The 16,854-nt window shown below is 44.5% G+C and overlaps 1 protein-coding gene across 1 annotated transcript; it reads right to left on the reverse strand.

Moving 5' to 3' along the window:
* fignl2 (fidgetin like 2) lies at window positions 1–16,586 on the reverse strand. Its single transcript, XM_068733689.1, has 3 exons — window positions 16,479–16,586; window positions 14,660–14,800; window positions 1–4,533 (listed from the first exon to the last, which is right to left on the reverse strand). The coding sequence occupies exons 2-3, from the start codon at window positions 14,682–14,684 to the stop codon at window positions 2,486–2,488; spliced, it is 2,073 nt and encodes a 690-aa protein (XP_068589790.1). The 5' UTR covers window positions 14,685–14,800; window positions 16,479–16,586; the 3' UTR covers window positions 1–2,485.
* Between the last annotated feature and the right edge of the window lie 268 nt (window positions 16,587–16,854).

Here is a 16,854-nt window from a genome sequence, read left to right on the forward strand (position 1 = left end):
CAATATGGACAAATTCTGTTTAATATTGTGTGATACTCTTCTCTTAAAATACAGTCTTTTCTGAGGTAGACCATTACAGTTAAAGAACATTATTATCATGTTTAAAACAGACATCAAAAAAGACATGAAATAAATACTTTCATGTACAATATGCCGCAAAAATGAGGTAGAAATGGTTACAGAAAATGTACAATAACCAAGAACAAAGTTACCGCCAGAACGGATCAAAACATGTAAAAAATAAAAGCTTGTTTCATTGGACAAACTGTCTGGAGTGGTGGGCATAACAAACATCAAAATGTTAGCTACTTGTACCTTTAAGTCATCATTATTATTTACTTACATGTGAATGGTCGATAGCATTATCTAGACCATGCTGCTTGAGGCAGGGGTTGTTTTGTAAGTTGTAAATGTGTTTTCAGTTTCTGAGACTGTGATCAGTATGCACAGCGGGGGTCACTCTAATTGATCTGGCTGTATGGCATGACTGAAGCCACCAGCTGGAGAGGGACGGCTGCGCTGTGATATAGGGTTGCTGGACATCAATCAGACCACTTCCACTCCAGAGGAATCGGTATAAGGGAAGGGGAAGGAGAAGGGGGGGTGGGGAGAGGCTGCAGCGCCACATGGCCACTGGGGCTCGTGGCCAGGGGGCAATCCAATCTAATGAGATTGCACTGGGGAGAGAGAAAAAGAGAAAAATAATGATGAGGGAGAGACAGAGGGAGGAAAGGGCAGTGGGAAATATTACATCACTCTGTGTATACCTCCTCAGGACCATAGCAACAGTCTAACATGAACGACCTCTGTACCAGCATTCCAGTGACCAGCGTTTTCCAGCTTGTTAAAACAGAAGAGTAGGACCGGTGGAAAAGGAGAGATTTGTCTGGATTGTCTACATGTTGTGGTCATCCACAACATGTACACATAAAGTGTAAATTCTTTGACTTTGGGATTTGCTGAAAGGTACATAAAGACTTAATCTTCAAGCAGATTTTTCATCTGTGTTTTCTTTGTTTTCTTATTGTGCTCAGATGTGATTGTGTGCCTTGTATTTACATTCATAAATGGTATTTTGCAGCCATAAAACTAGTAACAGCAGACATGCATATACAGGATATGTAAACACTAAACAATACGGGGATTAGCAGTTTGTCCAACAAAAAAAGGAATATTTTCTGTATACTACATAGCATTTCTTGAAGACAATCATCACTCCACCATAAACTACAATAAAAATAAAGGGTTAAAGAACAGAAAAGAAAACATGTTTATATATTCATATATAATAATACATGGATTTATGGCATCAAATATCCTTTGAAATACCTGAATTACATTCAATGTTACTCTTTGTAGCATATTCAAGTTTCTCTCTGAGGTAAAAGCCCAGCGGTAGTGGGTATTACAAGACTGTCAGGTTTCTCCTCGCTATTTTCTCTCGCTCCACGCCACTCTCTACTAAGACCCTAAGATTACATACATTCTTTATTTCATATTTCTGAGGTAAAGAAATTCTTCCTGAGCATTTCAAACAAGACTACATACTAAGAAAACAAAAGAGTAAGTGAAAGAGAAAACAGACACGCTGTAGGTACACATTTTGTTCTGTAGGTGAGATTCTCAGGATAACTGCAGATGATGAGGAATGTGGGATCAAGAACATATGTATGTGGAAGTTATGATGTCAGTGAAATGTAGCACTATTGGCGACTTGAATAAAGATATGTGTGAAGTATTTCTACGACCAAAAATGTCGAGTGACTGCAAGGTTTTACTTGAACAACTCAACTCCTGGGAAGGACAGCAGCATGTTTAGATTTGAGAAAGATTAATTAATTTATTATTTATTATTATTTTGGGGACCAGTCCGTTTTGAGAAATATAGCAATACTGTTGATGCATTTGGTTTGAAATATTTTTGGTCAAAAACTGTGGTTTACTGAAATCTTTCTTTCTGATTCCAAGCCCTTCTTACTGAATAATTAGTGACAATCCAATGACTAAATCAACATTAAGATAACATGGAAGTGGACTGGCAATAAATAGGATCCTGAGAGTAGCAGTCAAAGGGGGGATTTTCCAAACCCTGATTATCCATAATCTTGGACCACGTCACCTAGCAACAAATAATTGATTTTGTCCCGGACCAAGGCTAATCAGGATCTCTGAGAGTATCCAAATAGTATATAATCTGATTTTCCCATTGGCCAAAAGACTAATACACTACCCCACTCAACAAGGCCTATTTCTCTTTCTTTTCTTTGGGAAAAAAAAGTATTGTGGATGTTCATACGGAAAAAAAACAGCACACCATGGCATGCTTCTGCCAGTAAAACAACGTAGTCAGCTCTCCCGTATCGTTGAGCTTCTCTGGCTCTTTTGGCTGCATAATCTGTAATTACAGAACAACAAGAAAACATTCCCATGGCTTTCCATGTCAAAGCAAAGATGAAGAGTCCAAGTACAGTGACCGGCTGCTTTCTCAGTGGTTATACATCTTGCTCCACTCTATGCAAGTGTCCAGTTCTTTTGTGGTGGTGTGTGGGCGCACCTTGCAGAAGGCATTCTCAAAGTCTGTGAAGGCTGGGGGTTTGGAGGATGAGGGGTGGCCGTGCATGGCACCAGAGGGGGAGGATGCTGAGGAGAGTGCCTGCTGGCAGAGCTGCAGCAGCTCCCACACTGAGAAGCCTTCTGTGCGCTGTAGCACAGCAGTCAGCTCCCTCTCGCTTAGGCTGCAGCCCTGGGGCGACAGGGCCTGCAGCAGCACCTGCCTGCGCATACCAACATCTGGCAGCCCAACGTGATATCGTTTGGCAAAGCTCCGATGCACTGCATCTTGCAGCAGATCTGGCCTTCCGGTGGCACATACAAGAATCACCAGACCTGTGGTCCCCACCTGGGCTTTCTCCAGGGTGGTCAGCAGTGTCTGCCTCAGCCCCTCCTCTTCCATGGCCTCCACCTGGCTGAGCAGCACAACTGAGGGCTGTCGTGCCCCTGCCACCTGCAAAAGCGAGCCCAGAATGTGCTCTGCCTCAGCCTTCCCTTTAGAGGCCAGCATGGCTCCACTCAACCGGTAGAAGGAAGCCCCCAACTGTGAGGCCAAAGAACGAGTCAGCGTCGTCTTACCTCCTCCTTGGGGGCCAAAGAGCAGGACGGTTCTTGGAGGCCGCATCACTGGACTGGGCCTCAACACGGGCCACAGCAGGTCCTCCTCCAGGGCAGCCTTGACATGGGTGAGCCCAGCCAGCTCGCCCCAGCCCAGTGCTGGGCTGCAGTCCAGTAACTCCCCGTTGACAAGGTCCAACAGTCGGGGGTCTGGGCTCTTCATAGTCTCAACAGTTGGAGCACACAATGGGGGGCGTTTGTGGGCCTGGGAGCGGTGCTGTTGCTGCTGTTGGATGAAGCCCTGCTCTGCCACGCCATTTTCCCCCGTCATGCCTGCTGGGGGGCTGTACTCCCCAGCTGCCCCATATTGAGGAGACACCAGGGGCTGGGAGGAGGGCTTACTGGCCTTGAAGGTATGAGGGTCTGTGCTGCCTGAACTGCTGAAGCTGTTTCCCCGGCACTCTGTTTTGTCATTCACACTGTAGGGTGAGTTTCCCCCAGCCTTCAAGGGGTCATAGCTATATTTTCTGTAACGAGACCCGTCTGCGCTCTCATCCTCTTCTATACTCATCTCAAATGCTTTTCTTTTTAATGTCCCTTCAGAATCAGACGTCCCAAGGTTGGTGATCTGGTAACTATAGCTGCCTCCTACAACTGTGGGCCTTGAGGGAACTGGAGTAGGGGCTGGCAGACCTGAGGGAAGGTAAGTTGCAGAGGGGTGGCTGTAGCTGGGGGCAAGGCTGGTCTGGGGAGGGTATGTGCTAGGGGGGTAGTTATAGACAGGTGTGGTCGGGCTATAGCTGGGCACTAGGGTGGGGGTGGACTGGAGAGTGTGGAGGGAGGCAGGGGGAAGTGCTGCACTGGGTTGGGGACAGTACCCGGAGGAGAGATAGGTGCCATTGTAGCTAGAGGGGTACTCACTGGAGCCACTGCAGGAGCTGGAGCCACTGTAGCCCGAGTCTGAGAGGTTACTGTTCACCACCGAAACACTACTAACCCCTGGAGGGCCTGCAGATGTGGCTATGGCCTTTGAACCTGAGAGGCTGTCATGGCCTCCAGGGGGCACCAGGGAATAGGAGGCATCGGTACTGTGCGTCAGTGGCCAGGGCTCCAGCTCAACCTTTGGGGTGTTGAGGACCCCAAAGGCCCCTGGCTCTGGGTAGGCGCCCACAGTAGGTGGCCGGTCATATGGTGAGTCAAGCACGCCAGAATATTTCTCAGCATAGCGCTTCAACAGGTTGGAGGCTGTGAGAGCAGAGATGTCATCATTGGCCCAGGCGTGGTTGTAGCCGCTGCGACCGCGAGCAGAGTACAATTCTGACTTGTGGGCTGGAGATGAGGTGGTGGAGGAGACGTCCAGGTGCTGCTCAGGCCACTGGCTGAGAGGCTGGGCATGCTCTGGGTTCCAGTGCATCTTTAACAGGCCTGTCAAAAGAAACACACAGGGGAACCAGGTCATGATTTTCCTATAATTGCAATTATGTCAGAAAATAGTCTATTGGTGGTGTAGGAATGAGGAACTTTGGTAGAAAACTGAGCTGTAACTTAAAAATAGAGAAGAGCTTTCCTCCATTTGCTTCTCAAAGTAAAACTTTTAGTTCCAAGATTGCCTATATATAAAATATAGTATAATATAATATACTGTTATAATAATATATCGTATATCATTTTTTTTAAAGTGAAATGGCTCTTTCAATGTTAAATTTTGAATTTGACACATACTCTTGAGATACAGCAGAGACTTTTATTTTAATTTGTGTTTCTTTGTTAAAGAGCTGTTCACCATACTGCGACACCTGTACCCTCTGTTTATTTCTTATTTATTTTCATCCAGAAATAATAGTCAAAATAGTAGTCTATATTTGGTTTAAAATGAATTAGTAAACCAGACGGTGCAAAGCAGTATTAGCGGACATTTGTCAACGACCACTATCCTGTGCACAGTGACACATGGTCTGAGCCCCTCCTCTTCAAGCAGCCAGTGAAAAGAAATAGCCTTTCTTCTGTTTGGAAAGGAATCTTTTTCAGTGTTGCCATCATTTATGCTAGCAGAAGGGGCTCACATTTCCCAGAGAGGGATAGGAAGATTAAGGGGAGGTGAATGGAGAAATAGAAGCTGCAAAAAGAAAAAGAGTACAGGCAGATCAGTAGGTTGGATGTGTTGTTTTGCAGTTTCCCATGTTGGAGTATAGCAATAAGATCCCACCACTATTCCCTGTACTGCTAACATCTGCAGGTCTCCCAGAGGACCTATTGTTATCTCCCCGTGCATGCTGCTCTGAATGCCTGCTCTCTCCGCCCTGCACCCCCACCTACCACCCACCACTCCACCCACCCACCGTACACCAGAGCTCCAAAGACCCAGTGGCCGGCTGGACAGAGGGAGGGAGGGAGGGAGGCAGGGAGGGAGAAGGGAAAGAGAGTGTGTGTGTGTGTGTGTGTGTGTGTGTGTGTGTGTGTGTGTGTGTGTGTGTGTGTGTGTGTGTGTGTGTGTGTGTGTGTGCGGACAGTGGTGTGGAGAGAGTGAGAAAGACAGAAAGAAAGAAAAAGAGAGAAAGCAAGAGGGGGTTGGGTTTGGATTTGCAGCATAGTGTGCTATTCATCAGCACAGTCTCCCATGGAACATTGGGAAAGTGGAATGTCTGTTCCTCTGGCTGACTTCAGCACTGGCTGAGCTCTGATTGATCATGGCTGCTACGCACCGAGCACATCGCTGAGCTAACAGCAGAGAGGGCAGTCGAAAGAGAGATTTTGTTCCATGAATTGTTTTCCCTTCATGTCCCCTCATGCAAAGGTCTTATTTTCCAGTAAAACAATAAACTGACATTGCATCTGAAATGAGCGGAACATGCATATGTTTGGGGGTCTAACAACTCAAGTATACAATGCATCTTCTAAATTCCTGTGTTTGCACACTATTCTGTTTATCTTCTCAAGCCCATGTTTTAGTGTGCCTGCATGTTCAACTGTGAATTTTCACATCTGAAGAATATGTTTATGCAAGAGTTTTATCACAGTAGGATAGTAATAGAATCGTGTATTTCATGAAGACTAGCGCTACCTCTTGCTGAGGCATTAGCTTGACATTCCATACATAGCTTGGCATTATTGAAGTGTCATGATTCACCCTGAGGTGAGGACTACTCCAGCCAGAGACAGGGAGGTAAAAAGGAATAGAGCAAAAAGCCGTCATTACTGGCCTCTCTGCCTTTCCTTCAGTGGATGGCTGATGATTCATTATTCATGGCTGTCTGCGTGTATGGAGCCAGGCTTCTTATTGCCATTTAAATCAAATCTCAATATCCACAGCCTGCGATTCTGCTGCTGCCCTCTCTAGCTCACTCCTTAACTTTGCCCTCTTTCTTTACCCGCTTTCCAAACCTCCCCATGTGTGTTTTCAGATTACACCCGTTATTTATTCAGTCAGATGAGACCAGCAGACCAGATGGCCGTTGGATTATCATGTCCTTCATATTCAAATCCACTGCTTTAAGTTCCCAATGGCCAAACCAGTTCAAGTACTTCCCTAAGCTTCAGTCAACCCACACACCCTCCACAGCAAGAGGTAAAGGAACATTCTCACACTCTGTTCACTTTTTTTTACAAACATGCTGAAGACATTGTCTTGTCCACACCCAGATGACCACATATTTCTGTGGTCTGAATCGCAGGTCTTTGTCCGGGCTGCAGAAACCATATATGTCCTGCAGGCCCTTCCCATCTGCAGCCCAACCAGTGAGCAGCCCCAATAATGGGGCCTGTGTGTGACAGAGATGGATGAGGGCCCAGGGGAGCTCATAAAACCTGCAGCGGGGAGGTAGGGATGGAAGAGGGAGGGGAAGGAGTGGACAGCAGGCGCTTCGTCTCTCTAAGCGGACTGGAGCAGACATTAGAGGACTCAGTGAGGCAGGCTAACTGCTCTCCACTCCATCATCAGAGTAGCACCAATACAGAACAGACTTCTCTCACACTTCCCCCTTGACCAACGTAAGGACCAACTGCGCATAACTTAAGAACCATATTAAATCTGAGAGTAATTACTTTCTAAAAAGTGCATTCTACTCAATAATTCTTTCTGTATGCACACAGTGAGTTAGGCCGCCATTCACTTCCCTGATGAACACAGCCGGGTTGCAGAGCAGTTTAGCCCTTTCCATGTAATTAGATCTTGGCCTCGGCTGGATTGTGGTTTTTAGAGCAGTAGCGCTCCACAATAAACTGAGCAAACTGTAATCTACACTTCTGCTTAAATCAGAGCAATCATGTAGATTAATTCACTAGAGGGGCAGGAAGAAAGCTAAGATTAGAAGCAGGAAATCAGGACAATGTGGACATACTGTGGGTAGCAGTGCAATCATTAGATTCATTTAAATATAGATTTCTCCGCCATGCTAGATTTAAAATTATCCTATACAACACAGAAAACACAAACTGCTAAAATAATTTGTGAATTGTGTAATCCAGATGTAACTGGATGTTGCAACTGCATGTTGCAACTTTCACTTATACAATTTTCAACTCCAATGCTTTAACATTTCTCTCCCCTGCCACACCCCCATCAACTCAATCTTACTCATATTAGAGGTGGATTATGGATTAAAAAAACAAACACATTTACTAAGAATGGATAAGGACCTCAGTATGTTTTAAAATGGCAATCCTGCACTCATTCAATAATTTTGGAGGTCTTTGTTGCTATCAAGTAAAGCTGCTCTGTGATCCAGTCAGAAAGGAGTCTGTTGGAGTATCTAATATATTTTATCATTTATCAGTTGTGCTGTTGAATTTATGGTAAACAGAAATTGGTTGAAGTATACATAAAATAGTGAGGAGACTACTTTTCTGTTCACCGATGGCTTTACTTGGCTTAAAGGAGCTTGATAAGAACCTTATGTGTGTGCACATGAAACTTCCCACTGTGGGTGTGTGTTCTCGGCCCCAGGAGAGACAGATGTTCTTCTGCTGACCGCCTTACTGTCTTCGCGGCCATTGTAGTGGAAGTCCGTCCAGCAGACGTGCGCGGCTCGGCAATCCAGTTGGCCCTGAGACAAAGCCTAAAGGATCCTATTGTCAGGGGCCTATCTAATTATGGAAATCTTATTAATCTATTCAGCAGCAGTCCACTGACAGCTTTTGTGTCAGCCTGGGATTTATTGAGGGACCTGTGTGAGCTGCATCCTATTGTAGGAGTGCGTGATGAAGACAGTGGCATGGCTCTGTTCAGCAGAAACCAGCTTTACTTTGAGGAGGCCCTAAAATCAAAATTAGACTACTTATGGCTCAGAGGGAGCGTGTTGTGTTTTCTGCTTTCAAATGCTACAATCTGACATCTACAAAGTCATCGAATGTCATGTTTACACAGTGAAACCGGAGCAGTTTTTGGCCTATATAGGCTGGTAGAACTCTAGACTCTGTTGTGGTTTCCTATAAAAGAAGTATTAGTGGGTGAGTTGAAACGTTATTTTGGCAGGAAGCCTGGAGACGGAGGGCTCCAGTGCCGTTTTCACTGCTCCCCTGAGGTTGCTTTCTCCTTCTCCCTTCCCGGCACTTTTGTTTTCCCTGCCGCGAGGAACAAAACGGACACGGATGCAACAACCCTTCTGGGACAGTGTGCTATTAAACTGTGCCGATTGTGAAGAGGCCGCTTGTAAACAAGAGCGCCATGGATCAATCAAATCAGGGCTCTATTCATGGCTGAGCTCTACCCCCACCCACCAAGAGAAAACTACCAACATCTACCCCATCGTACAACCTCTACGCCAATGTGCTTGTACATAGATCTATAAATCCTGTCATTCTCTGTTCCTAATCTTATATAAAACATTAATAACAAGAGCGATCATGATGCAGACCTGCTTTGCTGGTCATCTTGACAATTACAAAATATATTGCACCAAGAAAAAAATGAATCTACTGCAGGATTAAAAAGTTGTTTTTGTCGTTTGTCTTTGGCTTGCTTTGCTTAATCTCCATTGGATGTTTATGTTTCCATGTACTTGTCTTCACTCCTTTTGTAATCACATTATTGCACAATATCTGAATAAAATAAATAAACACAAAAAAAGAATCAAAACGTTGTCCTTATAGGAGAAGCTGTGAAGCCAAACCCAGCTCTTTCTGCTCTAAACAAATCTGCTGACCCCAAAGACCTCCACAATGAAAGGGTAATTCTGTCTAGGGTGTGAACTCACTTTGCCAAAAATAAAATTCTTTCAATATTTCTAAACAGAAAGCTGCAGTGTCCAATTGTTTTGTGAATGCTGCTCCGGCTGTGGTGGCAGTATGCCAGGGATTCAATTTAGAAACATCTCAGAAACAGCCACTTTAAAAAGAAACGCTTCAAATGAATGCAGTTACAATACAAAGAACAGAGCCGTACCAAATGAGAATGACAGGCAGAAAGTGGAGAGAAGGGCAGCGTGTGACAGACACTATATTTGTGCTGATAAATCACAAACTTGGTGCTGTGATCACTGCATCAGCTGTTAGGTATTCAGCAAGTGCAAGCTGATCAATGAGTTATAGGATGAAACTCCTGCTTGCTGGGCATAAATATGTAGAAGAAATGATGTCTTTCTTCAGCATTCTTTAAACACTGCTGTGCATTTAAGTGAACATATCCAAATAACTACTTTGTACAATCATGAACTGAGTTTTGTGTGCAAAGGGAGGAGCATTTAGAATCTGTTATTTATTAGTGTTTGTTATCTTGATTTGTTGTTCACTCTTGAAGCCCCTTAAGTTGTCTGTTCTCAAGTTCACTGTGATTTATGACACTAATATCAGCCAGGACATTCTCACTATTCTACTGCCGTCCTGCTGCTGCATACTGCATACCTGGTCTGTCATAAAAACACCAATCTGAGAGGCTGGCCACAATTCACGGTGTGGCAGGTTGAGACAGTGGAAAATTGTCTTTGGATGTTCTCTCAATTTGGTATCAAATACACATTTCACAGCTCTTGCAGTTTTTCCAAAAAAACAACAACAAAAAACACCATACATATATTGTGGAAATATGTATATTGCACAATAATCAAGTTACAAAATGTCAAGTTACCTCCAATAATATTCCCCCCACAGATGCTGAATAATCTCATCGTGTGGGGTTTTGTCAAAAAACTGTTAAAGGAAGTTTGAGGTCAGTCCTAGAGGCCCTTCCCAAAGCGCCTTAACACAGGGATCATAATTCATCAGACATGCATAATTGGGCATTGCTAGGGAAAATTATTATAAATCTATGTGTTAGTCACAGGGCTACTATCAATCAAAGGAAACACAATCCCGCACTCCCTCTCTGCCTCTCGCTCCCTCTGGCTCATCTGCGCTCTCTTTCATGGCCCTAAAAAGATGTAATAACAGAAGAGTGCGGGAGCTCTGGTGGGGAGTTTTCACACCTGCTGCCCAGTGCACAAGCAGACGCAGCTCTTTTCAAACACGCCTCACCAGTCGAATCCCCGGAGGAAGGAGCCCATCTCCTGCAGTGGCATTGAGGGATGTCCTCTGTGTGTGTGTGTCTCTCTCTCCCCCTATCGCTGTACCTTCCTCTCTCTGTGGATAAACTATCTGTACTCCATGTATCAGAATGACACTTTGACTCACTCTATTTTTTGTTTCGTCCCACTTTGGGAATGTTGGGATGTCAGAATAGCTTTTGTCAACATGTGCACCTAATGGGGTTGTATTAGAAGAAAAGGAGTATTTTTAAAATAATAGTAAAATCATACCGCCCTTGTACTACTACTAATATAGATAGAATAAAACTTGATTATTGTTCAGAACCAGTCAATAAACGGAATAAAACAAGCTTCCATGTGGTGAATCTCAAATTTCTTAGCGGCGAACAAATATACAGAGTCATTAAAAGTTGTTGTTCTGCAGAGAAGATGGAGGGGAGCAGTAGCCAAACTACTTGATGGGATTTGTTAAACATTGATTAACTGACAAACGTGTTTAGAATTGCTAATGATAGTGCAGCAAAAAGCAAACTCCCATCTGAGAGCATGCTCATTTTACAGCCCTTTCCTCAGCACTCTCCAAAACTAGAAAGCCTCCAGATTAATTGCTGGATACGTCACTTCATGCTCGTAATTTTAGAAACAACTCCCCCATCCCCCGTGCCTGCTAACGCACGTCCACAAATGGCGGAACCCTGTCCCTACCACCACCCCCGTACAACCCCCCCCACCCCTTCATGAAAAACAGGGGCCCTATTTTCTGTGACTGCAGGCTGGCTTTAGGTCATTGTGTCCACTAATATATCAGAGAACAGCTGTCCAAAGGCTCTGTGATGACCAATCACCCCTTCCATCTGTCTCACTCGCCCAATCTCTGTTCTATCTCCCCCTCCTCAGCTCTTTTCCTTGCAATCTCCTTCTTGCCCCGATTCTCTGCATCTCCACCTCCCTTATTCGGCCCCCGTTCCCAGTGAGCATGTTGCATTCCCTCCTCTCCGTCCAAATCCCCTGGCCCCTCTGTGTTCCCATCTTATACTCTCAGCACATGGACAGCTCTGGGATTTGTTGTTTTCTGTTCGTACACACCCAAATTATAGGAAGCTCAATATATCAACAAACATACTTCCCTCTGTGGCAGTGCTTTTTTTTTTTTATCTCTGCACTACAAACACCTAATGGCATAACGGTTAAAGTATGTTATTTCTCAAGCGTGGTCATTTACTAATTAGCTCTGCTAGTGTGAAAGAAGTTGTGTCTCATTGTCGAGCTCTGAATTCTGCTGCCTCAGGAATCCAGTGAAGTGTTGCCATCCAAATGAGCCTCACCACCTTGCTTCTTAATTGGGCCCCTAACGGGAGCGGAGGTCTCCTTAATGAGCTGATGAACCCTTAGAGAGACAGAGCCCAGGGCCAGTGGACTCACAGGGCCCTGGGTCCCTAACCTTCTTTTCTTGTGGACACAAACGCATGCACAACATACACACAGACATATACACGCACACAACCACACACACTGGGGGCTAATTAGAGCCCATTCACACCCTACACTAATGATCTCGGTGCTTATTCACACACACACTTTGGCAGGCTGTGTGTTTACTGAAGGGCCTCACAGGCCCCTCCACTGCAGCACTCATACCACTCTGCCTACAAAAGGAATAGACGCTGGCACAGCCCTCCAGCCTGCTCCTTCAGGATGAGCCAGGATGAGATCTACTTCTTTTTTTTCTATACAAACTACTCCATGACTTAGCCGAGTCATTGACAAAGACACTTGCACAAAACATAAAAACAGAGCCAGCAAGAGAAAGGAGAGGGAGAGGGGTCAGTCAGAGGAGAGCTATAAAAACTGCCAGATTTGGACTCCGGTGTGTAGTTGCTCCATGTGTGTGAGTGTGTGTGTGTGTTGTTTTAAAAGAAAAGGTATCACTACACCAGCGGGGGCCCCAGCAACAAGAGTTAGGGCACTCTTGGGTTGGCGGCCTGGGACTGATTTAAGAGTGTGTTTGAAGTGCAGATTACAGATTCTTTGCACCAAATCCCACCAGGAGTATCCATGGCCCCTGGAATCTCTCTCAGGTTTCTTCTCAGGTCCGGCCGTGGCTGCTCACCCCAGCTTGAAGTCCTCCGGACTGGCCGGAGACAAGAGCCAAGGGCCGGACACACCGGGGAACAATGAGACACACACACACTGACTTAATGTTGGATCCAAATCATTAGGACTAGATGTGTAGGGCAGTCCTGATGTCAAAAAGTGAAGTATGTTTGTGGGTGTACCTGTCCAAACTATTTGTGTGCATTTACACACTGGGACCCATCTATGTGCACGGGCAGAAATGCCTACAGCAGGAGTCAGAAATAGCATTGGAAAGTGGGAATGCTCAACATTCCCACAAATTTTTGTTGGGGATTCCAACATGGAGGTGAGAGTCTTCGCATGTCCGGCACATGCAAAGACCCTCACAGTTGTATTTTTTACTCAGTGGAATCATGACTACAGTCTTTAAGTAAAAGACAGTGAGCTACAGTGTCACCAGCGAGCACAGAGGTCTGTTTTGTGTGTCACTGGTCTGAGAGTCAACAACATGACTACATAACACTGCTGTTTGCACTTATAAGTTCCCTCTGTCTACATACACACACACACACACTAGTAGGCTGTTCTGAAACGATCTCACCGCTGCAGAATCTCTGCAGAACAGAGATACTCTATACATGAAGTGTATATGAAAGCAGAGGAAAACCATCATTGTGCATCCCGAAGGTAAAAGCAAATCACACACAAAGGCAAGCACGTAGCGTACTAGAAGATTCCCATGAAGGACAAGCCCTGTGCAGGCGCTAAAGCATGCTAACAATTCTACCAGCAGTTTGTGACATTCTTGGACGTGCTGTCTTCTACAGCAGCAGGGAGAGTGTGTTCAGTCAGTGTGGACTAGCAGGGTGCAGGGAGCTGATGGAACAACCACTTAAACAGGCCTTGATGGGAAGCAAAATAAGTATGCATGTTCTTGCAAATTGTTGGTCCATCAGTTATATTTGACCAAATCCACTGGATTTAAAGCTATTAACATCTTTAAAGGAGAAAAAACATGACATGTTCTGGGAGAACAGGCATTAAATCAACATCGTCAAGAGCCACTTATGAAAGGACATGTTTCGTAACAACACATATGGTCAACTACTTATTCGGCTGGCAACAATTTTAAATTTCACTCATCTTATGAGTGGGTGAATAATAACATTCGCTATTTCCAGGGTGACATTTACAAAGCTAAATTTAAAAAGCAAACAAAGTGCCATGGTTACTGTCAAACATCGGCTTTCATTATGCTGTTTTGTCCACACTTGCCTTACACAGACTTTGCCATCAATTATGAAGTAATACTTTTTAATTTAACCATTCTGTTTGATTTTTCCTTCTTTTCTTTTAACTGTCATGCCAATAATACTCCTTTGAGGCAAATTAAAGAGCTGGGAAAAAGGAGCTCTTGAGGCCGAGGCCACGGCGGCAGCCCCATGCTGGCCGGCAAACAATGCTGTTTTGGAGAGCCAGAGCACTGGACTCAAATGAAACCTGGTGAGAGGGTGCAAAGGGGGAGGCCAAAACTGGACACGTCGGTTATTAGGTCAGCATTGAAGGGAGAAAAGAGAGAACGGGGAAAAGGGGGGAGAGCATTGGGCAGCATGTGTGGTGTTAAGTCCTGAGCTGTATTGGTAAACTGACACTGGCAGAACCGAGGGGTTTCTATTGCTTAAACCATCAGCCCTCAAACCTCCCTCTGTCCCTCTTCCTTCCCCATTGGTGTCTTCTGCCTGGTGATGAAACATTCAGACAGGGTCGGTGCCCAGGGTTTAGCATTTCCACAAAGGACGTCAAGGAAAAAGTCAGGTTTCTACAATGAGGCTTGCACATTTTCACAGTTTCCTGTGCATTTTTTCCTAATGTTTGCAAGATACTGAACACAGTGTCTACTCCCACTTATTTTTATAAATGAGGGTTCATTGATTCAGGCAAAGTCCAACTAAGTGAAGTGAAGCTTTTCGATGGGACATGTGGTAAGGTAGAGAGAAAGAAGGTTGTAGTGTACTCACTATAGGGGACAATAGGACTCAGCATTCTGTGGAGCTGGTCTCAGTAAAGCGGAATGCTGTTTTGTGAAAGCCAGCTAAGGTTAGCGTCCGTCCGGCTGTAGTCCATCACTAGCATGAGCTCATACTGACAACAGAACAGCCCTAAGAGAGAGAGAGAGAGAGAGAGAGAGAGAGAGAGAGAGAGAGAGAGAGAGAGAGAGAGAGAGAGAGAGAGAGAAAGAGAGAGGGAAAGAGAGAGAGAGTTACAGGCTGCTGCACAATGTCTGGACAAACACTCACATGTCAACCAACCCTTTCGCACAAGCTCACACAGCAACACAAACTTAAACACACACAAACACACAGCCCAGAGTATGATAGAATTACCAACCAACCTGAGAACCCTATCAGTGTAACACAAACAGAATCCACACACACACACACACACACACACACACACACACACATGCACACACACACAGTCTGCCAAATTGACACACAGAAGGGTATTCATTATAGGCAGGCATTAAGCTGATTGTGAAGCTGTGTTCAGCCTTTAAAGAGGGCTTTCTAAATCTGCCTCACAAAAAGAGTCATGCATACCATTGCTCTGTGCACTGAGGCAATAAAGACTGCATTCTTAGGAGACCGGACACTTTTGGAGCTGCATAAGCAAAATGCAGGAAAAAATGTTTCTCATCATTATAAAGTTTTACTTTGCACATTTAAAAAAAACAAAAACACTTCTGTGTGAGGTGGATTGACAATTTTAATTATGCAGTTTAAAAAAACCCTGAATTAATTTAACCAACTATGATTGTCCATTTTCATAATTAAATATAGTCTATCTCTATTCTGGTTTGTGTTGTAAATGTCATATTTTAATCATGCACAGATTAAAGACAGTTTAATACTCCAGTTTCTATCATTTCATTCTGATATGAGGCACCTCTCTGAGCAAACCAAGGAGATTAAAAATAATCTAGAAAAGTATTTTTGTTCATAACAGCCATTTGGGTTCTTTCTCAATTCTATGGAAAACAATCCATATTTTTGATCCACATTGCTGCTATGCTGCTTCAGAAGATATAGTGTAAATCAATAGAGAGGTGACTGAAATAGTCTTCCAGTATTTCAAATATGTGACATTTTTTTTAACAACAAATAAACACGTTTCTGTAAATATACAGTGCATTTACAACGAAACATGAAGCTACTGTATCTGTTGAAAAAACTAAATCCCTAGCAAAGCATAATACAAACTCAAATATATAAAACAAAGAAACAGTATTTAACAGTAGTAATTCAACATTTTTATATTTATTGCTTTACATTATTTCACTGTCACAGAGAATCTCTTTCTTAGTATGTATAAAAACAAAACAAGTCATAAAAGCCAGTTTATATTCAATCATACACTGTTTCACATGGAAGAGAAATTACGCAATGACCACACGGCTGTCCCTGGACACCAACAGGCTTTACGTACAACACTGCCTCAGAATATGACTCCTTCTGTTGGACAGTCAACTTTTAACACTCAGCCCAGAATAACTAACTGCACTTGAGCAGCAAACCGCAACTTCCACTTAAAACAAACACAGCTCTGTCCTTGCACAGTTCAGAGAAAGGCTGAGAGGAGAAGGCAGATTTCAGAGGTTTGGTTTGCTCAGAGAAATGTCTCATGATCAGTGGCCAAAGAGGAGAGCTGCTATAACACGCTCAGCACCAGTCCACCTCCAACTTCAGCCAGCCAGCGGAGCCAAGTCAAACAGCAGGGAGAGCAGCGGGCTATGACAGCAGATCAACACAGAGATGCAGAGAAGACAGGCAGCCTTACCTATTCATGCCTGCATGTCCCCCATCAGATCTGAAAGCGCTACGATAATCCCTGGAGCAGACCAGACTCGTGTGTACACTGCTATGCTTTTTTTCCACATATGGGACACAACTCCACTCTTTCTCCCTCCCTCCCTCCTTCTCTCTCTCTCTCTCTCTCTCGCCAGTGACAACAGAGTGAGTACTCAGCTCCCCTCCCCCATGGATCTCCCATCCCCCCTCTCTCTCTCTCTCTCTCTCTCTCTCTCTCTCTCTCTCTCTCTATGCTAAAAGCATTTAAGTAGGGAGAGAGAGAGAATGAAGGGAAGGCAGCAGAGAGGGTGGGGGACTGACCAATCCTGCTCTGGAGGAGAGAGAGGGCGATCATGCTGAAGTTT

The sequence above is a fragment of the Cebidichthys violaceus genome, unplaced genomic scaffold (genome assembly GCF_023349555.1).
Source record: "Cebidichthys violaceus isolate CVI_PGR_0920_01 unplaced genomic scaffold, fCebVio1.0.p SCAF_6, whole genome shotgun sequence".
NCBI classification, from domain to species: domain Eukaryota; kingdom Metazoa; phylum Chordata; class Actinopteri; order Perciformes; family Stichaeidae; genus Cebidichthys; species Cebidichthys violaceus.